At 35.9% G+C, this 26,137-nt stretch overlaps 1 protein-coding gene across 1 annotated transcript; it reads right to left on the bottom strand.

The window, feature by feature from the left end:
• Positions 1-345: 345 nt before the first annotated feature.
• On the bottom strand, positions 346-24,115 carry HEPACAM2 (HEPACAM family member 2). Its single transcript, XM_079301035.1, has 10 exons — positions 23,916-24,115; positions 18,170-18,520; positions 16,795-17,079; positions 10,576-10,872; positions 7,644-7,769; positions 7,536-7,560; positions 7,376-7,413; positions 6,034-6,107; positions 3,761-3,873; positions 346-601 (listed from the first exon to the last, which is right to left on the bottom strand). The coding sequence occupies exons 1-10, from the start codon at positions 23,983-23,985 to the stop codon at positions 592-594; spliced, it is 1,389 nt and encodes a 462-aa protein (XP_079157161.1). The 5' UTR covers positions 23,986-24,115; the 3' UTR covers positions 346-591.
• Between the last annotated feature and the right edge of the window lie 2,022 nt (positions 24,116-26,137).

A 26,137-nucleotide genomic window follows, 5' to 3' on the forward strand; every position in this document is an offset into this window, starting at 1 on the left:
GAGAACACATTATTCTGAATAATATACATATGTACATTATTGTAACTGCCTGACAAATCACATTAAATTAGTTAAAGGAATGACTTATGTCATTATGACCAAATTTACGTTGAAATCTGACATACTGCATTTATTACTTGTCATGCTGGTATGGAGGCCTTCCCTTGTGAAAGTCAACCCAAATAAAAGAACTTTCTGTATGCTATTTGTTTTCTATTTTTTTAATAAAACAAGCATGGATGGAATCTTGTGCTTCTGCTGATTGCTTTTTAAAAAAGGTGCAAGTTTTATAGTAGATATTTAAAGCTATCCCTTTGTCCTTTGTATTCACTGATAGGGAAAAAAAAGAATAAAAAATATTCCTATTTTCCAAGGAATTATTACTTTAAAAAAGGAAAAAATAATCAAGAAATCAGCAATTCGGAGCACCCAAGAAAAGGTATTGTCAGTCTGAAGAAAACTGCTGTTTTAAGACAAGGTGGCATAAGCTTTTGCTATTCTTGGACTTGTCAGTGTTTTCTTCAATATATTATAAAAAAGAAGCAGTAGTTTTGGTATTTTCAGATGCTTTGATTTCCTCTTCCTGTGTCTTCATATACATCTAGGAAAGAGCATACATATAGTTATATATAACACTTGTCCTCAGTGTTGTTTTTGTTTTCTTTAAAGGCACTGTTGCAAACATGTAAGCAAACCAGCAGCTCTAAACACAATTCTTCAGCCTGAAGAAGAACTGTGGGGACATATTTGCAACATACTGATTTTTGACTGGATTTTTAGTATGCACAGGATGTCTAGTTCTTAAAAGAGAGCACAGGTTTGAGCCATAAATAACATAATGGCTAATGTGGCATCTTGCATTGCTGCTCTTTCTGTACAGATATTTCAAGCTGCTTATATTGTACAACAGTAATGTACCTGCTACAGGGTGGTGGTAACCATGGACTGAGCCAGGGCAGTCCACAGTACAGCCTGTGCTGAAATGCAAGGCTTTGCATCCTTACTGCTCTTTGACAGCTGGCAGAGCAGAAATTACTGATATGTGAGAAACAGTATAGATGAGAGGAGAGGAAGATGGTGTAAAATTATCTTCATTTGGAATGAAAATGCAATCTAAGTTACAAGTAGTTTTTAGTGGAATAGTTATGAGCTGTCAGTGATAATATGTAAAAGCTGGCTAAACCTCTTGCTCATTAGCTGTGGCAGACATCTTTGGATTTCTTCCATACATGGAAGAATCTGTTCATTTTGTCAAAGGATTTACATTTAGTTTTAAAAAAAATGTCCAAGGGTGGGAAAAGAATCAAACCAAAATGGCTTAAAAGAACCTGTTTAATGAAATACTGGAGTATGCGACAATCCTGTAACTCCCTGTGACTGTGGAGCCCAGACATGGAGCAGAACAGTTCCCCCAAAATCTGATTTTGTGTTTTCCCTTTGATTCTTTGGAGGAGCAGAGGAGGTGAGTCTGCATAAGACTGTTGTGAAAAGCAACTAATGAAAGCATATGAATGTAAAAATGCAAAGCCAGCTATCATGTCACCTCATGTTTTGACTGCAATTAAGTTATAAGTCTGTCAGTCCAAACCCAAGAGATTTAAAGAATTTAATTATTTTCCTGTAGTGTTTCTACCTTTTAAGAGCTGGGACATATCTAAAATTTTGTAATTATTCAGACAGTCAGAGGCATACGTGCATGTGTGGGTAAAAGGATAAAAAGGCTCATAAAGGCATGATGAAAAGTGGAAAAAGCTATTCCCAGGTGTTAGGCATTGGCTAGTCTGTAATTTTCTGGTACTGTCATTGGTATTCCTAAGAGCAAGAGAGAGAACACCAGGTAATTCTGGTGTTCTAATTAATTCAAATACAGGATTTGAAGGATTCTCAAACTGTAAATCTGAGAATTAAACATTGCTTTTCACTGATTTGGTTTACATATTTATTTTAATAAATTTGTGAAATCACAGCAGTTCTATTTAGAAGCACTATAAATAAGAATGATGTGACCACTTAACTAACAAATCTGTCTGGCTCCTGTAATATCTGTTGAGTTGTACAAAGAGAGATTCCTGCCATGAGCAGAGTGCAGGCAAGTTTTGTATCATTATTCCCATGAATTTTTGCCGATTATTGTACAGCTGACTGCATAAAAAATCTGTGGGATTCATTAATAAGTAATCATTACTTATCACTACAGGAGTTTGCAATTACTTTCCCAGCTTCATTCTCTGTACTGTGGTGGTTTTTTTTCTCCCTTATAGTGAAATTGAAGCATCCTGCTGTAAGCACCAGTATTGACTTAGTCATCTTTATTTATCACTCAGAGTGTCCTTCTCAGCAGGTCAGGAATTGGAAAATTCATGAATGTGGTCCTTCTAATCTGAGTAGTTTGCCCAGCATCATACTTAGTAGATTTTGTGCTACTAGTGAAAACATTTTCCTGTTTCCTTTTCAAAATATGAAATATTAAAAGAGCAGCAAAATTGCTTTATGCAAACGAGTCCTTTACAACTACAGGATATGTTTTGCAAAGTTTAAGTTGAAATCTGAACTGTCAAAAAGTTCAAGCTACCTTTTTATTGCATCTATTCTTTTTTCAGAAGGGTAATATATCAGAAAAAGTTGAGAAGGAAGACATATAAGAGGAAGAATAAGAAAATGCATACTTTATGAATTTTTTTTTTTTAACATCTTGCTTTAAAAATTTTAGGGATCAAAGTGAAAAAATTCTGAGCAGAACGAAAACATCATTATCATTCATTGTTGCTTTGTCACTGACCAGGTTGTTTTGACAAGGATGGCTGTGTTTATATACACAACTTGGACACACAGTTGAAGACATAACCTAAGATATAATGAAATTTCTTGTACTGTAAGTACTGCATGCTAATGCAGTTACATAAACATTGTGATTTCTCAGCCAACTGATTAGCATATTGTTAAAAATGTGTATTCTTTTTTTTCAACTATAGAAGAAACAGAACACATTAAAAACCACAGAAAATTATATATAACAGGCTTGCTACCAAATAAGGTCTTGTATGCTGTTCTTAATTTGTAAGAATAACTATATTCACAACAGATTTATGGCAGCTATACCACAATTACAAAAATTTTAGTGTATTAACCCTTCTTATGCTAGGAAGTTATATACAGGTCTACAAGCACAAAGCACAATGCTGTGACCTTCCTGGTATTTAACTCAGCAAAAGTGTTTCTGAGCCCAGCCAGGCTACCACACAATAAGAACTCTTCTGCTATGGAGACACTGCTTACTCTAGTACTAGTCTGTTAGTATTTCAGTGACTATTTTGACAATTTGTGATTATTTTGCAGCTGACCAATTTCAACATTGCAAAATCCCTACTATAACTCTACTTGGCACATGGCTGAGAGGTCTGGAGGCTATGCTACCAAATAAACTGCTTTGCTTGAATATTTAACCTATTCAGTAAGAAGTACAGATGTTTCAGTGCCCCATTAAATTAAGTGGGAATTTTCATTTGAAGCTGTGTTTGAAGATCTTACCTTTTGTTTTTTACACTTTTAACAAAACTGGCATAATGAAACAACAGACTGGAGTTTTGAGGAAAAGTGGGGGATTGGATAGGAAATGGTGTAGGAATTAAGGTGGCTTATATCTTTCCTTCCACAATCTTCTCAGTGGAATCAAAAAGCACCTACAGAAATGTAAATTGTTCTGGATGCAAAAGTATTTGTCTTTGAGCTAGCATGTGAGTGAGCACAGTCTGTAACTTACTGTTGGTGGTCTTGTTGTGGCTGCTCAGGAATGTGCTGAATTACTTCATAAACCGTACTCAGCAGATCCTGGCCTGTGACAAAGTCAGGGCCAGGAACAGACTGATTCGAAACCTAAAACCAACAAAGTGTATTCCTACTGTAAGGACAAATATGAAAAGATTCAACAGGAATTAAACTGTTAATGTAACTTGTAATTTCTAAACTTTTCATCAAGGTTTTGCTTATGAATTGAACAGGTAATCTCTGCTAGTTTACATTTCATTTTGGGTAAGTTCTTGCCACATTAATAATAAGACAAGCAATAGTTTTAAATTCATTTAGCCCCTTATAAGATTTAGGATGCAGCTTTTGCATTTAATACAGCAAATAATTTATATTAATGCACCACATTTCAAGAAAGGAATATTTAATAAAGAGAAAAGCAGGAGAACAGACAGTAAAAAAGCAGTAAATATTCAGGGCATGCATTCAGTATAAAATTCCAACTGGCCTGTCAAAGAGAGAGAAATGCATGGAATTTCCATAAATCAAGTAATAATATTGATTGTTCAGCATGTTAAATATATTAATTTCCTCTTATGTGCTGACAACAGATTTACCTAGACTCCACATCCATAATGAATTACCAGTCTTTCTGCCTATAACCAACCTCTAGTTCTTCATTATCTCCACTTTCTTATTTTCCCCTTTCTCTGACTAAAATGAATCAGTGGATCAAATGCTGACTTTATCTGCAATGTTATACATTTGAATAGCTGAACATAAACCAGTGGAGTTTCTCCTGTTCCTTGAAATTCTACTGGAAATTATAGTAAGTTTCATTGCTTGTACATCCATCCTGTCATTCTTGCCACTGCTCTCTATCTCCTGACCTACTAAAGCCCCGATCCTGATCCAATGTGATATTGTGATACAATCAGCATAAGGGATACAGAATCATAGAAAGTTTGGGTCGGAAGTCCCAAAAGATCATCCAATTCTACCCCCTCTGCCATAGGCAGGGACATCTTTTACTAGACCAGGTTGCTCAAAGTCCAGTCTGACTCTGAAAATTCCAGAGATGGGACATCTGCAACTGAGGCAACTTCCAGTTGCCTCACCATTCTCACAGTAAAGAATTTATTTAATCTAAGTATATCCTCTTCAGTATAATATCACAGTGTGCTTAAGGTTATAATGATCTAGGGCCTGATCTCTAAACTTGATAAGACTCTTACTGGCACAAACTGTAACAGAAGCAGTTCAGATGCTCTGTTTTCTAAAAGTCTTTTATCTCTGCTGCTCTAAAAGTCTGTCCTCTCCACTAACATTTGCAGTAGCACTTTAGCCCTGTGAATGTGTATTTCAAACATCTAACTCCATCAGAGAAGATAATAAATTAATCTATGACTGTTTTTTGACATCATGTATTATGAGTACCAATCATAAAAACAAATTAGGTGTGACAATGTGACCCTGTGACCATGCTTTAAAAGCTCTCCCTTACCTGACCAGATTGATGCCCTCCAAAGTTACAAGATTACATTGCTGGCAATTTTCCCTAGCAAAGGGAAAGTCTTTCTTCTGTTTCATCCCAGTTTTACCATTGTCCTTAAATTTTGTGTCCCTTTTTCTGATTTTTTTCTTTGTCCTTTTACACCATATCAGAATGATCTCCAACTACTATGCAGTACTGTCAGCAAAGACACAATGCAAGGAAACAGCAAGTGTTGCAGGATGGTTTTTTTTTTTCTGGTAGCAAAATTCCTTTGCTTAACTTCTCCCCAACAATACATGAAAACCAATACAATAATTTTAATAATTTTAGTGAAATACAACTGAGACTTACCTTAAACTTACACTTTAAATAATCCCCTGACAATTTTATGCACTGCCAGGGCTGAGTGTTGCATGAGTAGAAATATTAGGGTGAAGGGAGAAAATGGCATCACAATAGCACACTTGTCTGTGTAATACAAGTGGTTCAAGTGGCTACCCAAGTACCCAACACTACTAATATTATTTTAATATTCTTTGTATATAGGGTAGTTGAGTGGAGATTGCTGTCTTTAGAGTTTGGTTATTCCTTACTTCACTATGTTGCTCATGAAGTACTGAATTAGTAACAGGAATGGAAGAGCAAGTACTGGGTAAACAATAGCCATGAATATGGTGTCATACAGATATCTGTAACAAAACAACAGAAGCAAATCTACAGAAGGATTCTGGTACAGATATTTAGTACACCTAGAGAAATAGAAGAGAAACTGTTTATGATATAAAATCACATACCCTAGAACCGCTGGTAAGATCTGGAAAAGTGATGAACTCATATATCCCAAAATCATCTGAAGCACTTTCATGTCCTAAAGTTAGAACAAAAATTAAAAAGAGATGTAATATGAACCTGGAAAATAATGACTAGCAAGATTTTTTGCCCTAATTTTTAAAACACATTAATATTGCTTATGTGATCTGCTTTAGATCACTTCCCTGCCCAGCTCCTAAACTGGTGTGGAGTGAGGCAGGACAGCTACAGAGCTGGTGTGCATCGTACTTGGTGATTTCTCACACCTTGTACCAAGTGAGCAGCCTCTTGCTAACCTCAGCAACGATTTTGGTAGAGGCATTCACACTCTATTCTGGAAGGCTAAAATGACCAATTTACTTTCTTTTCCCATAGAAAAGAGGGTGAATTAATAAACTCAGTGCATATACAGTGTAGTGAGGCAGTACCACCTGAATGTTTTACAATTCTGAGAACAATAAAAGGGAACATGGTACCAATAGGTGCCACATTATTATTTGGGGCTTCAGATAAAGTTTGTATATAGGTGTAGTTAGTCTCTTCCTCTACCTACCCAGTGTCCAGGAGATGTGAGGCTCTTGTTTGTCTCTTGGGCATCATTCCACATTAAACTAATGACAATGTTGAAATTCTACACTTTAATGGACCCTCTGTGCTCAAGTGAAAGTTGTACCTTCCTAAACTTCATATATTTCCCTATACTAGTGCATGTAGCAGTTTATGGTCTACTCTGATACTGTGATAGAAAGAAATGGGAATAAAAGTGATATCCTTTCAAAGGATGGCTGGTGTTTAGCATCTCCTGCCTAGGATCATGTGGGAAAAATTGTGGAGGGAGAAGAGGCAGTGAAAAAACCACTCTGTGTCCTGATAGCACAGAGAAAGACAGTACAGAATATAACAGAAGGTTATAGATCTATACTGCAATATCATTAACTCATAATTTTGATACCAATTGATGCCATGAACACTTTCAGTTATAATCTTCCCATGGTGTATCACCTCTTACTCCTATCCCAGAATAACACTGATTTAACCATATTGGTGACAGCAGTGCAATACAAATATTCCAATCCCAGAATACTGGGATTAATAGGTAAAATTCAAGACAACAGTACATAATGCTATGAGCTCTAGGCATGCTGACTTCTCATTTAAGTCTTATCTTAATTAGGCTATCATAGAGGTGTGCAACCCAATGTAAAAACACATTTTTCTTCTTTTTCTTTCTTTTTTAAAAATGTTATTTCTGTATGTGGGCATGCTATTTTTCTTTTTCAGAAATGGACTTTGACCTTATGCCCACACTTATTTCATTATCATTACCTGAAAATGCCTGTGCTTTTCTGTAATCAGCCTCTGCCCTAGAAAACATAAACATGTTTCTCAGTTTGACGTCATAAGCCAAGGAAAGAAAATTAATATGATAAAATGCAATTCTCTGGGTGGAAAATACTTTTAGACCTAAGATGGATTATTTTTATACCTGCTCTGTAGCTTCTGTTGTATCACTGAAAAGAAGAAGAAGAAGAAATTATTTTTTTCACTCCAATGGTCCAAAAGAAGAACTGGATTGTGCTTAACTTTTACATACCTTTATGTGGCTGATATCTTTTCCATAGGAATAAAAAGGTCATAGCTAGGATCAAAAATAATGAAATTCCTGTTATTACTGCAAGAGAAGACAAAGATTTTCCTTTCTGGGCCAGCTTTTCCAATCCTGTGACAAAGAAGATGAGAACTGTATTTAGTTCCTTGTTCTTTACAATGTGCTACAATGACACTGAAAAATGCATGATTTAAAATTATTCTGAAGCTAATAAACCTGCACAGAAATACAAAGCAGATGAAAGTTTGGGTCTTGTGAATTAGTAATATTTATTTTTCCCTACAGATCTCCTGAACTGAAAAAACAATTATATGAATATCATAAGAGACTTTAAAGCAGATTAGTGCCTAGATCTAAATTTAAGTCAGGAAATGTAATCCACAAATTACAGAATCAAAAAAAGAAGATGCCTATTATAACTTGGGGTATACAGACACTGAACTGCCAAAAATGAGGGTGAGAGAGCAACTTGGGCTAGATTGGAGAAAACCCCCCCTAGTAGTAGGAGAAGACAAAAGATCATTAGACTTTTTCTAAAGATTTTTAGATCACTGACAGTCTGGTTCTCTATCAAAGCATGTCAGAAACCAATAAATTATAACAGAATCACAGAACCAGTTAGGCTGCAAAAGACCTCTGAGAACATTAAGTCCAACCTATGATCAAGAATCAACAAGGCACTGTCCAGGCTTTCCTTAAACACCTCCAAGGATGGTGACTCCACCATGTTGTTTGTATATAAATATATATAATTATATATTTAAATATATTCAAAATATTTCTTTCCTTTGCTCAGGTCTTTTACTAGCATATTAGCATTAGGATTATTACTATATCATTAGCAGGATTTTTCCAGCAGGATTTTATGATACAACACAAACACAAATTGCATATAATTACATACCTAAAAGCACATGGAAAACACTTATAGTGAATTTGCAAAGACAAGAATGTGAAAGTTAGGAAATGCAGACATATTTGCTTGTGCACTCCTAATTTGCTCCTTTTGCTCTGAATAGTGCATAATTCATGTAATTAAAGGACATATCAAAAATCATACAGGTAAATTATGTTGCATATCTGCTAGTGCCAGATTTATTAGTACAATTATAATGTATATTATTTAGCTGGATGTGTTGCCAGTAGTTGATGAACTTCTGTGCAAAGGGCTAGAACTGCTTACATCTACTTACTATGAATTACTATATAATTCACTGGCATTGTGCTGGCTACATGTGCAGTGGTTTCTATGAAGATTAAATTTGAGGATTTCTAGCCAGATGTGCCCTAAAGATATGGGAAAATAAATCACTGCAATTTCACCGATTTTTTAATAGTCCTTCAGTGTACTGCTTTCCTTTGGAATAAAAAGCTCAAATGCTGGAGAATCAGATGAATCCTTAAAATTGCTCTTTAAAGTGAGAAATTTCAAATGTAGACTCAATAAACAAAGACATGTTCTTTGCATGCATTTAACACACTCAAGCTGACTAATCTTGAAAACTGAGTGATGACTGGTGTTCATGAGATACCTCATAATTAGAATCTTGGCTAAAAATGAGTAACAACTTAGTGCAATTATTGATATAACTGTAACTTATTAAAATAATTGTTTTTCTGATAATTTTTAGGATTAATTAAGCAGCTGTACCATGGGGAAATTATTTAAGGTCTTCTGAAACATTAGAGTTTCTGTTGCCACTGAAAATGGGGTTTCCAGTATTTTGAATGCCATAGTCCAGGCTCTCTATCTCGGATTTCGGGGGTAAGGAAAAGGAAAATGGACCATTTTCATAGTCTTTGCTTAGTATGTTTATTCAGTTGCAATCAGAATTTAGCCTGAGCAGCAGCCTTGGGAATGAATTGTGTGTGAATTTCTACCCTTTAGAAATAGTGCTACTCTGCAAAATGTAGCCTTGACATCTCCATTTAGTGCTGTTTGAATAAACACTCATCAAAAAGAAAATGGCTGAAGAAGGTGAAAATTATCTTTTTGTATTTTTAAATACTTAGGATAAAATGTTTTAATAAGATTTAAGTAGAATATATGTAATTAGAAAATGTTTTATTTTAAGTGCAACTAAACATGAAGTTGTGGGGTCTTTCCTCCCTTGAAAAGAAATCTCAGCTGAATATCAAATCTTACATGAACTTCCTGGAGAAATGCCATGTTTATTTCTATTGACATGTAGTTCTGGTTGCATTTTCTCTCAGTACTAAACACAATGCTTAGTTTTAAAATACAGTATTCTAATTATGAAATTGCAATCCATCTTCCTTTCAGCATACTGAAAGCCCTGGATTTGTGATGAAGCAGTAAGTAGCTGGAATCATGGGCATCTCTTCTTGTTTACCAGACTAACAAATTTGTTAGCTCTTTGCTCAGCACAAGTGAAATTGCTTTGTTAAATTTTCTAACAGGCAATCTAGTCTACCTTGTTTAACATTAATAGCATATGTTCCTTATCTGGAAGTATCCATCTGTATTGAGAAGAGATATCAGACTTCTTTGATATCTTGTTTACTGTTCTATGGTTCTGGAGATTTTCTGAAAAACTGCTTCGTTGCTAATGAACACAATCATACAGGAGCTGAGGTTTTAGAGTATGATAAACACAGATATGTGTTCTTCAGAACCCAGCAATCAATCCAGAGATTCATAAATATGACAAGGAAAAAATTTACATGAACATTGCAATAAAACCCCACAAAACTACAGTGTCTTAGTGGGTTGTATTCCAAGCTGTGTCATACTGCAAGTAAAACCTGTATCCCACAGAATGTCCAAAAGCCCCTTTACTATACTCTTAGCAGGACCTAAATTTTGATACATATTCTAAGAATCACTTCCCTTTTCTGGGACTGAAAACAGCCCACTCAGATGCTACACTTTACAGTAATGAAGTTACATTCTTACCTACAGACATAACAACAACTGTGAAGTGAGTTTGGTCTTGTCTTCCAGTCACATTGTTAAAAGCACAGCACATGTAATCGACTGTCTTCTGGGCCACTTTATCAGATACAACTTCCAGATGGGGTCCATATTTGATTACTTGAGTGGTATTGTCATCCCTTTTAATCCACAAATAAGTATTTGGTGGATTTGAATCTGCTGAGCAGTCGAACAGTACAACTTCCCCCACGTCAACTGTAAACACTGTCCCAATATTCAGACCTTTGTCTGATTTGACTCTAAGTCCATAAGGTCCATCTGCATTGGGGAAAAAAGGGAAATACAGTGAGAAAATGAAAATCAAAGTATATGGTTAAAATTTCATCAAAAGTGTATCTCTAAAGGTAGAATATTAAAGTTAGACTAGCCTTCAGAATGGCTGGCATTCAGTCATTTCAATGAAAAGGCTTTCAGTTCAATAACTGGATCTATGCTAGGCTTAGCTCAGGATACACCCACCTAATACTGGTCAAATTGCTGTTTAAGGAAAAAGCTTGACTCTATGTATTTCTCAGTATGATAAAAAGAATGAAAACTGAAATCAGTTAGATTTCTATGAAGTAAAGGAACATGTCTTCTTCAGGAGCATATTTGATTTCTACTTCAATTACTGGCATAAGTAATTTCCCTACAAATTGAAAAGTGAACAAATACGCTGTGTAATGTTACTTTCACTGAAATAATTTACAGTACAGTAATTATTTAAGGAACTAACAGGCATAATATTGAGTGGGGTTCGCTTTAGATAAATCCAGAAAAATTTTTCTATAAATGACTGCTAGAATAAACTCCAACTTTCCCCCCATTTTAGTAGGTTTGTACTACTAAATAATACTTTTAATAATTAAATAACACTTTAATTAAATAATTAAAAACACTTAAATAATTACTACTGTAATTATGCTTTTTTCAAGAGCAAATTTTTGTGCTGAAAGTTAATTTTCTGGATTTAATTGCAAGAAGCATATGTTGTTCTATAGTCATGTGTTCATTACTCAAAAAATTGAGCAGATGACTATTTTTAGAGTAATCTGCATAGGAAAATGAGAAGGAAAAATATACTTAAATGTTGTAAGAATATTTCTCATGCTGTTTTTACTAGAACATTTCAGATCATGGAGGCTTTTATATCTTTACGTGTCCAAATTATTGTTACAGCTATTTAAGGACAGAAATTTATGTAGAGAATATAATAACCAAAGTGTGCCTTATTAAATAACTTCTTCTAGTTTTAAAAAAACCAAAACCAAACCCTAATCATTTTAATGCTGTTAACTCCCTGGGGCCTTACATGAATAATCAAAAATGCAAAGACTTAATACTGACAGAGCAAAAGAAGAAAATATGCAGAATATCTTTTTGGTAGGATGCCTGAAGATCAGTAAAACTAACTCTTACAGGTTTGTATAGCACAAAATGGGCACAGTACTGTGCCCATTGCAGACAGTGGAATCCAGTAATATTTTCATCTTCCTGTGTTTGTCTGGAAGAATTAAGATAATGTAGCTGGGTTTGAATGGGAAAATCCCTGCTACATGAAGCTGCACTCTTGTATATTTCAGACTTTAATTCCCACCAGGAAATTCAGGATGATGTTAGAACATCCTCTGATTCATACTTCTATTTACTGTTTGTTTTTTCTAATGAGACTCATTTATTCTTCAAGAACACCTAAGTCACCAGCACTCAGCACAAACCAGCCCATTTTGTGTTTTTTTCTGTTTGTTCAGGCTTAGACAAGAGACTATAGACTACCATATATGACCTTAGTTTAGTTCACTTTTAAGTAAATGTCCATATTTCACAACAGAAAATTGTCATTTTCTCTACTTACTCCTTAATGGCAAGCTTTTTGCAGTCTCATTTTAAGGAATGGACAACATCATGCATAATATTTGGTTGGGAAATGAAATACAAATCCACTTCAGCATGAATGCTCTCACCTACATTGCAGTGGCCACTCTGAAGAATCGTGGCCTTTCTTTAAATTCTAGATGCTGGGCTGCTTCCTCACAGGCTCTGCAGTTCCTGAGTAATTTGCTTTATTGTCTCCAAGAGCCAGCTGACCCTGGCTGACCATTTCTGTGAAGTACAGACCTATAGCCCACTGTTTTGGCTTGTCTGGCCTCACTTGGGTTGCAGGTTTCTGTGGAAGGGGAGCTTTTCACAGGGGCTTGCCTCTCATAAGTATTTACTTCCCTTTTTTTTTCAGATCTGAAAGGAGAAAGGATGTACTAGCCTTTGACATTTTTCATAAATTAAATAAAGCCTCTCAAAAACTATTTAAAGGCAGGAGCATACTTTTTTTTAACTTTTCAGAGCAACTCAAGTGTTCTTCCAATCCAATTCTCCCTTCTTAGGAGAATTAGCTTTTATTTTCATGGGCAATATGACTTTGATATGTGTAAACAGAGGTTAATGGTAAGAATAGCTGATGGATTTCCAGGTCCCCCTCACTGTAGTGGGTGTTTGCCACAGTCTGCAAAAGAATCAGAACTGAGTTCTGCTTTTTTATATGTATCATAACTGCAGCATGAAGAGATGCATACTGAGAACTATACTTTAATGAAAGTTGCAAGTTCAAAGAAATCATTATACAAACACTGATTATACAAACACTGGTTAGGGAAGTAAGTTTGAAAAAGAGAGGTTATCTTAAATAGCCAAATCTTGGGAAAATCTGAAAGGTGGCATTCCTTGCTGAAGCAAACACAAGGATTAGGTAACTCTTCTGCTTTGCCTGGAGCAATATTCTGCTCTCCTGGTCATTGGGTACATCAAGGTCCCTAAACAATGGGTAACTGACACATATACAAAGCTTCAAGGATGATTCTGAAAAGCAGGCAATTAACTATTCTCTCACTAGTACTAGGTATATTCTATATTTTGAAAGACTTAAGGCAGAAAATCCCACTTAGTCTGCTGAATTCAACTCCATCAACACAGTACAACAGTGTCTGCTGCAGCATACAGGGCAGCAGCTTCTTCCAGTCTTGAAATAATTTGTTCTTGAGTCAAATGACTGCAATAGCCATGTTCCAGGCTGAATTATCATCATAACTAATGGAGAAACAGGATAATATTAATAAGACATGAATTAAAACCCACTTTTCATACTTAGTAAAAGCCCACAATGACAGCCTTCATGGATCCCTCAGCTCTATTTTCCCTTTCCAGTATTGTTCTCTACAGAAAACTGCCTCTTGTCTCAGTAAAACCAGTTAACTAAATGAAGTGTAAAATAATAAATCAATCTTTCTGAGTAACAACTTACTGCTCTGTGGGAATATTTCCAATTGCTCCTATCACTACGAGACTGTTACAGTTTCCAAGCAGATGGCAGGTATTTACCGTGAGTGACCTTTTCTGTATCACGTCCAGTAACTCCCCCACAGCAATGACATATGGCAGAGAGAGATCCTGGGGCCTGCTCTGGATTGTTATTGATAACTGGGAGCTGGGAGACAAAGTACTTCTGCAGACAAAGGTTGAACCAAATTAGGTGACTCCATAGAGCTCAGGAAGTAAGACCCCAATTTTCATCACTGACTCAGATATAGAGAATACCACAGGTATTTGCAGTCTTTCAGCATTGCATTGTTTGCTCTTAAAACTTTTTTTTAGATTTTATATCATGCACAAAGCAAACCCTCAGTTCTGATCAAAGACATTCTGAAAATCCATATACAATAATATTTACACACACTGAGAAAAAAGTGAATCTCAAGGTTTTTGATAGAGCTGTACATCACAACCATTTAAAGAGCAAAAGATCAAGAAATGTTGACACTTAATAACTTTGAGATTTTAAAATTCTGGTAAACAATAGGTCAAAATCAGATTTCTAGTTTAGAACTTGTGAAGATTTTTCAAATTTGCTGAAAAATGTGTTATTGAGTGAGGAAGAAGGGAGGAAGCAGCAGCAGAGCTGGGAGGGAAGGGCACACATGTGGTCAGAGCAAGTGTCCCAGACATCTGCTAGTGTTATCAGTGCTCTGGAGAAATCCTATGTACAACAGGCCAGAAATCCAGCTCTAACACGGGCTGTGCAACAACCAGAGCTGTCTGAAAGGTAACAGAAGTGGGAGATGTTTTGCTAGCCTGACCTGACCTTACTGCATGGGAAGAAGGCTGTCAGGCTGGATACGGTGTTGTCAAGCTCTATGTAGGTATTCTTTGATGACAGACCTGTGTAAGGCCAATTCACAGCTCAATAAAGTGAGAAAAACGGTAAAGGAACTGCATTCATACACCTTCAGGCCTCATTCTTAGCACTTTAAGCACATAAGTGAGCTGAGATTGTGACTCTACAAAAGCAGGCATATAAAAATGTGCTACCTTGAGGAAAAAATGTGATTGTTTTTATTTTTAATTACAGTAAAGATAAGTTAAAGCTCTATCAGTGCTGGTTATTTCCTTGTTCATCACGATTCCACTGTCTAATGAGATGGAAGCTCAATTAATATTTGCCCTGTTTAGGACTCTTTGCAACTGTTTCTTCAAGCTTGCACTGTTGCTAATTTTATAAGCTTGACGTAAGCTTGTATCAGCTCATATCTAACAATGTACTTCTTAATCTTTGCTAATTTAGGCAGTCTTTTTCTCTTCTCCTGGTGCAGTGTAGAGACGCCCAGCACTTTCAATGCAAGTCATTCTCTTATCCAATTCTTCCAAGTTGTAACAAAAAAACCCAAACAACTAGCAGAACAGATAATCAGAGATGTAAGGAGATGAGAGGAGGAGGAGGGAAAGATGAGAGCTAGAGATATGAGATGCAGGTTCTGAATATCTTGGTAGTGCAATCATAACTGCCCATGCAGCACCTGAAGAAAGCAGGAATGAGCACCAGCCCTTGGCTGGACAGGAATCCAGTTCCAGTCCTTGCAGTGTCCCTCCCAGACTGGGCCATTGGGTAAACTGACTATATCTGAATAGGACTGGTGGCAAAGTAGCTCCTGGCCTTCCAAATTTCAGCTCTCCTCTGAGAAGGATAATTCAACTCCTGAAGACATGAGGATTAGAGCATAGCAGGTCACATATGTGTAGCATGTGCTGTTTGAAAATTGAGGAGGTACAGGGAATTCCTGACATAGACCAGAATGAGAAGGCCCTAAGATTTATCATATAATCATTAGATAGTAATTAAATCAATTTTTTGTTTCCTTCAACTCAATTAATTTTTCAGGTGCCTTCATTTTCAGGCAAAATACCTGGCTACCTCATGGTTTATTCTTCTGTAAAAAATGGTCTTTATGCAACTTTTCTTGCTCCTTCACATTTCCCATTTGATTTCCCATCTGGAATGCAATCACTTCTTTCAGCTCTAATTTTGCTAAGCCTAACTGAGGTCTCTGTGTCTCTTCTCCATTTCTGTCTTTCTTTTTTCCCAGCTCAAGATCAGTGTTCTGCCATCTGCATGAAGTATTGTACATGTGGTGTTCTGTGTGCCATTAGCATTCCTTGTTGGAAATCCATTGCCTACTCCCCTAGAATTAAATATGTCTTTCTCATGCCTGAATCACACTCAGTTCATAGATACCTTGTGGTAGCTCAATCACCTAGGCTCACTGCCTTGATTATTTTCTAATCAATCTCAATCTTATCAGCAGAAGTTCATGTTCTTTATTCTTTGAAAGGGCATGCCCATTTATTTTTTTACTAGCAAATTTCATCCCAGCTTTATTACTCTGTCAAAGTCATTCAGTCCTCCCATTAATATCATAAATAAACTTCATTGAGATACTCCATATCTTCTTTCTCATGTCATTAATGGAAGGATTAAAAAGGACTTGACTTGACATGATCTTGAGGAAACCCATTGACACCAGTCCTTCAGCCTGGTACTTCTGTGCTTAGCTTTTTGATAGTATTTGGTGTCGCCATTTATAGCAACATTTCCATGTATAACCATTTCATTACTTTTTTCCTTCAAGTCACATCTGAGGACATCTGTGGCTTCTATTTGAATTCTGCAGTTGAGACTGATCTTCTCAACTACACAAAACTGAATAATTTTATTATCCCATTTTAAATTAGAGCTATTACAAACAAGCTCATTTTGAATGCAAGCTCACATGCAATGTTGACTCAACTGATTTTTTGCCTGTTTTCATATTTGGAGGCACTCCTTCCAGCAAAATTGTTCATACAAAAATAATAATGAATATTTAATATACTCACAATATATGGTTGGTGCAATTATCTCACTTTCCATTGCACTGACAGGGTTAGATACCAGACAGCTGTAATTCCCAATGTCTTCTTTTACTACAGGAACAATTAGAAGTGTAGCATTGTTTGATGAAAAGGTATAATTAGGGCCAGCATGAAGACGCTTCCCATTTTTCATCCACTGGTAAACTACTCTTGTACCTCTATCCACAGTACATTTTAGGGTAATATTCCCTACATACTCCACTACTCCTGAAGATGGTTCAGTATGTACAGTTGGCTTTGTGACTGGAACTGTAAAAAAAAGAGATATGAAGAGTTGTTAAAGTGACACGCCCTTATATTACAGTCTCCATGGTCAAGATGATTCAAACAGAAATCATCATTCTCTCTGGAAGATTTCACATTTTATCTCTTAAATGTAGCTAAAGGTTAAAAAAAGAAGGCCATATTCTCAGCTGGTGACTGAGAGAATTGTTATGGGACATAAATAAAACCAGACTGTTTACATTACTGGTAATAGGATAAAGGCTGCAGTTGTGTACCACAGCCTCTTGTCTCATCTACAAATCACCAAGTCCACAGAAATGAAAAGAGCACAAAACATGACACTGCCCACAGTGTGTGACCTCTCAGCATGACTGCCCACAGCCTTGCCCACACTGGGCACCACTGAAATCTGGGTGATCTGACATGAGGATTCTGCAGATTGGGGATGCAGTTTGGGAGTTAAATGGCAGCTACAACTTCATCATCTCAAGGTGTCATTCATCTCATTCCTTCCAAGCCAAACAGTTACAGGTTTCCCTCTGTAAAATCCATAAATTACAGAAGAATTACAGAAGTCTCTTGTAATCTTTTTGTTTTTTTGTTTTGTTTGGGTTTTTGTTTGTTTGTTTGTTTTTGTTTTTAAGTACAAAGAGCAGAGTCTAAAGAGAGAAATTCAGTAGGTTATGAATTCAGATCTGGGCTACTTTTACAGGCACTGGGCTACAGTCGCCAGCAAAAGTCAATAGCTTAGCTTTATTACAGTAGGTAAAGTTGTTCAGGGAAAAAGACTATTTGAAATTCAATGCATCCTCATGATAGCACAGCAGAAACTTATTAAATCTTATTTTTTAGAAGTCTGTCTAATTTAATCTTAAATGTTTCTATACCTGTTCAGCTTCTTTTACTTACAATATCGAAACATCTATCAGTGTATTAATTTTGCCTAAAGATGACATATTTTAGTATTCCCTCGAGCAGCAGAAAACAACATAACTTAATTGTTAACATGTATTTATTAAATTCATTAACTGAGACACCATTGTAACTGGATACTAAGAACCAAAACTATTGTAACTGTATTTTCAAAATGAAGATACTATCTTTTCTAACTTACCATCAACAGCTACTTGAATCTTTCGACTTGCAGCTATGGTCCCATTTCCACGGACATTGACTTTTACAATGTAATTCCCCTCATCACTGAGATGCAATGGATTAATCCTCAAAGATGCATTCGGTGGTATAAGTGTAAACTTGTCCTGGTATTCCAAGTCTGGAATTACTCCTTGATTTACAGAGCCAACCACATATTTTGGATTACTTTGAGACCTCTCAAAAAGCCAAATTATCTGGATTTCAGAAGCTGTAGCATTGAAATTGTAGTCAACAGAAAGATGAAGTGGTTGCCCCTCAATACCGTGGATGGTATGAGATGGTACTGTCAATTTTAAGGCAGAACAAATCCCTGCACAAAAATGAAAGAACAAACAAATCAACAAACCCAAAACACAAATGGAAACCCCAGAAAACTCATATGATAAATTCTCACAGTGAAAAAACTATCAAGGCTAAAACTTATATTTTTTGCATGGTTATAACTCAGATTTTAAGTACAAAAGGGACAAGAGCTCATTGACCTTGGTGAAGCTGGATGTGGCTACAGAGCTCTAGCCTCAAATTATACAAAAAGCCAAAGGAAGGATCTTTTATGCTGAAAGTTTGACAAAAATGAGATAATGTACATTTACCTTAATGTACAAAATATCTTCCCTTTAAAATATTTCTTATTTCTAGGTCTTACACTGTCTAACAGTCTTGGATTTTAAACTCAGTTTTAGGATTTTTTTCTGGGTTGGTTCAGCTACAGAGGAACTTCTTAGGTACTCTGCCAATTATACCGAGAAACTGACTGAAAATCTGAGAAGCAAAACTTCAATGAATTCTGACTAAAACTATATATAATTATTATTGCTGACTGCTCTGTATCTCTAAGACTAAATTCAAGAAACAATACAAAGCTTGCAATAGTCAAGTATTCCACTTATAGGACACTGGCAGAATTAACCCTTGCTGTTGATATGCACAGAAGTGAATTTTTCAGTCACATGATTAATTCTGTTTTCCAAAAATTCTGTCTCTGGTGTGGTGCAAAAAGGCTGTTCCTCAGTTAATCATTGTCTTTCTCATACATTTTTAAAAATATTTCTTCCTTGTGCTGGCCTAAGACATATTTGTAGAAGACTAAGTAAAAACTAAAGCTTTAGCCTTGGGACTAAGAGATTGATTTTTCACATTAACTTTTCTACAGCACTCATGAGAACAGTAATGATGTGAAGAATTGATATTAATGATCTCATTACAGCATTTTAACTGATAGGAATTCAGAGATGAAGAATTTAAGCCCAGCAAAAAAAAATTAAACAATTAAACAATTAAACAAAAAAAATTAACAGCAAAAATGCAGACTCATTTTGAATGATCAATTTGAAATATTAAGGACACAATTTTTCAAAACACATGTAAAAACATTTTAGTATGTTGAATATGCAAATCCAATTGACTCTAATTGCAGGTTTGATTGCTCAGATATGTGCTCAATACTGCTGAAAAGCATGCTGCAAATGCTAAAAAACCCTAGGAAAAAAAGCCACCTTTTTAAAGTAAAAAATGTAAAAACTGTGATTTAAGTAATCCATCTGCTACTACATAAAAACACAGGACACTGCCCAGGACAACACACAATGTTTTCACCATGCACCATCTATTATTTTCCTACTAATGATCATTTTTTGTTGGATTTGATGACCCCTGAGGTCCCTCTAACCTGAGATTCTGTGATTCTTTACATGCCTCCAAATACCTGTAATGAAAAAGTAGCTTCCCACCTGATGTACATGGCATGCATTTCTACCTGGAAAGAGCTGGGTGGGTAGAGAAGGGCAGAAAGAGCAATGTATGAAAAATATCTGACTGTGCTCATTACAATAATGCAGAGTTAACTTTGTTTCTTACATTTCCTACTTTCATATCATTATTCTTTATGACAGAAATTGTTATAGATTCATTTTTGTTTAATTTCCTAGGTTATTTGGCAGAAAGAAAAATCAATTCAGTAGCATAATATGGTATCTGTACATGTCTTTTGGGTTAGAATAATCAAATTTCAGTGCACAGTCGATTGCCATGAGGTAATGGCAAAGCAAACCTGTTGGAGATGAAGGTGGAGACAAAAAAAGGGGGTAATGGTTACAGATGCAGAAGTAATGTCAGTAATTAATGTCAGAGGTAGTCTGTAGGGCCATGCAAAGTAGTAGAGCAGAGCTGGAGTATGAGTGGACTGGCTCATGGGTAGCCAGCAGTGTTGAACAGAATCTACCCCAAAAAAAGTAATTTTGTGGCTGGCTTCCCTTTTCATAAAGCTCAGCAATATTACACTCAGCTAAAGACAGCTCACAGAAATTCTAAGTGCATGGCAGAGAAGCCAAAGGAAAATGCTGCAGAATACTAACAGGGAAATATACAAAAAGACAGTGAAATCCTTTTACAGAAAGTCTGGCAAGTCCCCATTAATGGGGGCTAGGGAGGAAGCAGGCAGAGGGCTTCAGGCTGCATGGACTTTAATTTGCAAAGGACTGGCTGGGGTTCAGCTAAGACAGGAAAACAAGGTAAAAAAAAGAGGAAGAGTGTAGAAAAAATGTGGAATGGCTGAAGTGAAGGATATATAGGACAGAGATATTTACGTGCTTATCTTTCTAGATGAAAACCCGAAAATGGATGATGCACATCAAAATGAAACCTGCTCTCCTACTCCTTTTTGACAGTATTTTTAGCCTTTGGCTCTTGCAATTTCTAACTCTGCACAACTCTTCAAGGCTTGATAGATTCTGGGTAACAGGAAATTAAGCATTTTGTTGGTTGTTCTAACACTTCTCAAACATTAATATGCTCCCTGACAACCTTACAGTTCAAATCAGCTTTAAATTGCTGTTATCCACTTGAAAAAGAGAGGAAGATAGTAACTCCTCAGTAGAACCCTTCATGAAACATTTTATGCTGGAGATCTATTTCATATTACCTACTATTTATATAACCACTCAGTTCAAATTTTAGATCAACTGGAATAAAGTAAAAAACATCTCAAACACAGAGAGATCTGTAAAAGATCTGTCCTCACTCATTCTTTATGTACATGCTGTTCAATTGCTGGGTTTATTTAGTTGTCAATAGGTGATTGTGCTGTTGGACAACATGCCAGTAATAGAAACAGTGCAATCATAAAATATGGAAAACAAATAATATTTCTCTCAGATCTGTTTCTAAGCAGGTCTTGTGACCACCAGTATAGAAGGTAACAGCATAACAGAGTAATGAAAAGAGAATCAGGGCTGGGAAACTGTCTTTGCAAGTAAAAATTGTTGAAATAGAAATGGCAAATTAACTATGTTCCACTTGATTGAAAATTTGCTCTGTGTAGTGTCTCAGAAAGACATTTTGATCTGCAATTAAGGAAATTCTTTTAGCTAGGACCAGAGGTGCTGAGGGCAGAAACCTCATTTTCCCCTCAGTCCCTCCAGGCATGGCTTTAGATAACTCCAGTTCTTGTTACTCTCTCTGGCTTTGTTGGGGTGATTTTGTGGGGTGCCTGAGGCATGTAATTAGATAATGGTGTTCTGTCAAAGGCAAGGGTTTTACAGAAGCAGTGTGGAATATTCTGGTCTTAGCAGAGACCATGTCTTCTGCAGTCTGGAATATTCTTTATTGAGAGGGTTGTCCTCTCCTCCAAAAGTGTCGTCAGGTATTGGAATGGGAGACCCTGGGAAGTGTAGAGTCACCCTCTCTGGGGGTACTTCAAAGATGTGTAGATCTGGTGCTCAGGAACATGCTTTAATGGTGGAACTGGCAGTGGAATGGTTGGACTTGATGCTCTTTAGGGTCTTCCCCATCCTAGAGGGTTCTATGATTTACTTGTATTTGATTAATTTTGATTTTTAATTTAAAATGGAGACTGTTATGACTAATCCTTGAATTAATATTAATAGCAAAATCAAGCCAATGTGTCAAACTAAACTCATATTTATCAGGCCCAAATTCCATAAAACTGTAGCTATCCCTACAGCTTTAAAAATATAATAAACTTTTTTTCCGAGATGATAGAATTCCAAAACCTAATTTTGTATAATGTAAGGACTGTAGCACAATGACCTCCATTTGGAGCTCAGTGATCTGTGCTTTGCTTCCATCTCACTTAGCTATCACCAGTATTAGCAAGGACAACAGAACTGTTGTTGACATAAAACAAGGGCTGCAGTTTTAGTTTAAATAAAAAACTATGACAAAACTTTCGAGTTTATGGCATAAACTTAAACCTGCCTAGCAAGGTTTTAGCATTCTCTGAATTTAATATGCACATCTCCTTGTCAAAGTGAGTTTGGATTCTCAACTGCTTTTCACCAGAAAAAAATTCTCCTGAACTTGGTGCAGAATGTCACTAGATCAGTGAAATATTTTTTTCTCTTTTCACAAGTATGTTCATTTATGGGGAAAAAACCCAAACAAGCCCGATGAATGGTCCAGGAAAGTTACAATTTCTATACCTCCACTTGTGGAAATGGAAAACTTGGGAATATTCTTCCCTGGATTGGGAGTTTTGCCCAAGAGAAAGTTCCACATTGTTACAGGACTTAATTTTATTTGCTGAGGTCAGTGCCTTTGTGTCATGTCTCCAATGCACCCAATTCCCATCATGATATGAAGTATGGGCAGCACCTTTCCCTTACTAGAAAATGTGTATATCTGGGTAAGGATGTAAGATTCCCTGGTGAATAAACCTGTACTCTAATGCACTCTGCTTGCATGACAATAACTCTTGTAGGATTTTAGTAAAAAATATCCAATAAAGTAGATAAACCACAAAGTTACAGTTTTTAATTAACCAAACATTTTTCATTTTTAAAGAAAATATCCAATAATTGTCATATAAAACATCAATCCTTATGAAGCCAAAAGTCTTGAAAAGGTATTGAGCTCAAAATCAAGGAAACTAAGTGACAAACTAGAACTGTGAGGTTCACAAAGAAGATAAAAGTAGTTCCTATACATGAATGATTAGAGGATGCACTACATTTGTAATATTATATATTTCCTCTGTTGACATTTACAAAACCAATGAAATATAGAAAAAGGTAATTACAGTAGTTTGTAGAAATAAGCTTATCTAACATTTGCTCACAGGATATTTCTGTCAAAGTATATAGAACAACTATTTTTCATCCATTGCATGGATAACAAATGCACTTATATAAACTGCACCCAGACACCAAACAAATGCACTATTAATGGGGAGATATTCTTCAGCTGACTAAGAGCTTAATTTAATTTCAATGCCAATTACATTTAAACCTTAATATAAAATAATTAATCATAAAGAAGTGAAAAATAATGTATCAGTGTAGTCTCAAATCTTTAAAGAAGTGTGTAACAACCTCTGTTAATCTTTGGTGCAGAACCTGTCCAGCCTTATTTGTTAAAAATAATGCACAATGTATATGTTACTCAATAAAATGTAATAATATGTATTTAATCAATACCCATGTTTTACATGTAGATTATGTATATTTAATCAATGCCAAGTTTTACATAGAGATTATGCATAGCATTCATTTTTGTTCAGTTCTGCTAAAACTTTAGCTTCACTCACAAAACAGGGTGCCACTATCTGATGAAAAGCTTTCAGGCTACCTTCCTGAAATCAAACACCTGTCAATACAGCAAAAGTATCTTTAAATATATAAAGATATATCTTACAGAATCAATTCACATTTTCACACTGACAAATCAAACATAATCATACTGTATCTTACCTACAAGCAGAAAATATATTTTGCACTGCAAGTCCCAAAAGAAGTTGGCTAAAGGGCTCCATGAAAGCATCCTGTCCCACACAAATGCCACCTTCTCAGCACTAAGCCAGGGCTTGGACCTGCAGCTGCTGGTTTATTTGCTAGGGAAATCAGTAATGAGTTAACAGGCCCTATCCTGTCCCCTGCCTTAGGTGATTTGAATATGTGTATACAAAGAACAAAGGGAGTGGAGCACCTGTTAGATGAGGACCCATCTTCATTGCCTCTGACTTTATCATAACCCTTCCCTGGCAGTCACAGCAAATATGACACAGAATGTAATAAATGGGGCACACAATACAAAGTACATTTAATTAACAGAAGTAAGTAAACGCACCAAGTGAACAGGTTATACAGTTATTAACTTACTTTAGTTACAGTTTCATAAAAAATACTGTGATGCTACATGCTTATTTCAAACTAAAATTACTATTCAGAATATTTTTTCAGAACTTTTCTAATGACAGCCTCTCATTTTCTGTTACAAAAAAACATTTAACAGTTGTGAAAGAGCCTTACTATTTTTTTCTTAGCACTTTCAAGCCCTTAAGTTTTCTGTATTTTTTTCCTAAACACATAGTGTAACTCAGCAAAGAATTAATTCCCTTTCTCTAAACAACATGTGATGTCAAGTGCCTCTGAGACATCTTTGAAAAGAAAATCCAATGGCTAGAGTGGACAGCTTACTACAGTTGTTAACTGCTGATTATTGCTTGTCCATTAGCTTCCATCAGTTTAAATTAATATTAATGTAGGGTTTGCATTTTGTCCAAAGTTGTCACTCACCACACATATCAGCAGCAAACCAGACAAACCCTCCCAGAGCTGTGCAGTAACAGTTTGCAACAGCAAATATTAGCAGAGATGGTTTATCCATACAAAACCACACAATATTTTTCACTAAACAGCACTTAGGCAGATGACTGTGGATTAACAAATATTAGGCTAGACTGTATCTTGCTTTGTGCAAGAGCAACTGGCAGGAAGGAATTGCCTCCCTCTCATTGTGTGCTAGGAGCAGGGGTCCAGCAAGGTGCTAAGCCTCCATCAGAAGGGCTGAACAGTCAATTTTTACCTTAGTTAAAGAGAGGTGAAAACACCCAGATGATTCCAGGTCCAATATAAGAAACACAAAGGTTATTCCAGCAGAATGATTAATAAAGCAGAAGTACAGTGGTCTCACCAGGGATAAAATCACCACCCAACATATGTCAGGAGATGAAGAGGGTGTTTCACATATTCCCAAAAGCTTTCTGGCTCCATTGTCCTGCCCACCTGAATGTTGTTGTTTATAACCCGCTTAATCCACCTAAATGTAGGTTTGATATATCAAATTCCAACCTTTCATAAAATCTAAGTTAGAAATTATAAATTACTTGATTTTACCATGTAATAAAATATGGGTCATAATTTCTAATTAAGTTCTAACTGAAGTGATGGGAAATTTAGCACTGGAATAAAACCTGTGTTGGAAATTTCAATGCCCCATACAGGCAATGAAAATAATAATTATAAAATGAACAGATTAGCACAGTTACATTTTTCAATTGTGCCCTGTCATTTCCAGGATATGAATATACTCTTGCTGTCATAAATATACTGTAAGTTTTTACACGAACTCACATAAATGTCATGCATGTGAAAAATGCAATTTTTTTCTATGGAATTGTAGCTTGCACTAGTTGTTAAATGGCATTTAGACTTAATACAAATCAAACATCCCTCCTTTTGAATAGAAGCAACTGCAGTGTAGCAACGCTATTTGCGGTGCCAACATTCCGCAAATTGTAGTTATTGTATTAATGAGAAGAAACTTTGTTATGTGCTAAACGTGTTAGAGGTTTCCCACAAAACAATGACACGATATTCCTAGTGGTAGCCAGAAGCAATGAACTCCTGCTAAAGCAAGGGAGGGGCCGTGGGTGCTGACCCTCCCTTTGTCGTGTAATAATTGATAAAAGATTCGTGTTAATCATGAAAGTATTGGGGTTTGTATAAACCAGAATACTTAGGTCTGAAATGAAGCACGACACTAAAGAAAGGAAAATATATTATTAAAACCACTTTGTTTTAAATCCCTCTGTTACGAATATTATGTTTTCTAAATGAGTTGAATCTACTGACAAGACTTTCACACAGCCCAACAGATTCTGCAAAATCAGGTTTCCTGCCTTTTTGTAATC

This window comes from Erithacus rubecula (assembly GCF_903797595.1).
Source record: "Erithacus rubecula genome assembly, chromosome: 3".
In the NCBI taxonomy this organism is placed as follows: Eukaryota; Metazoa; Chordata; class Aves; order Passeriformes; family Muscicapidae; genus Erithacus; species Erithacus rubecula.

Coding starts and splice junctions, on each gene's coding strand:
- HEPACAM2 (XM_079301035.1), bottom strand. CDS start 23,985: ATGCTTTCATGGAGCCCTTTAGCCAACTTCTTTTGGGACTTGCAGTGC. Junction 18,521..23,915: donor AATATATTTTCTGCTTGTAG/GTAAGATACAGT, acceptor ATTTTTGTGCAG/GGATTTGTTCTGCCTTAAAA. Junction 6,108..7,375: donor AAAAGCACAGGCATTTTCAG/GTAATGATAATG, acceptor TTCTAACTTTAG/GACATGAAAGTGCTTCAGAT.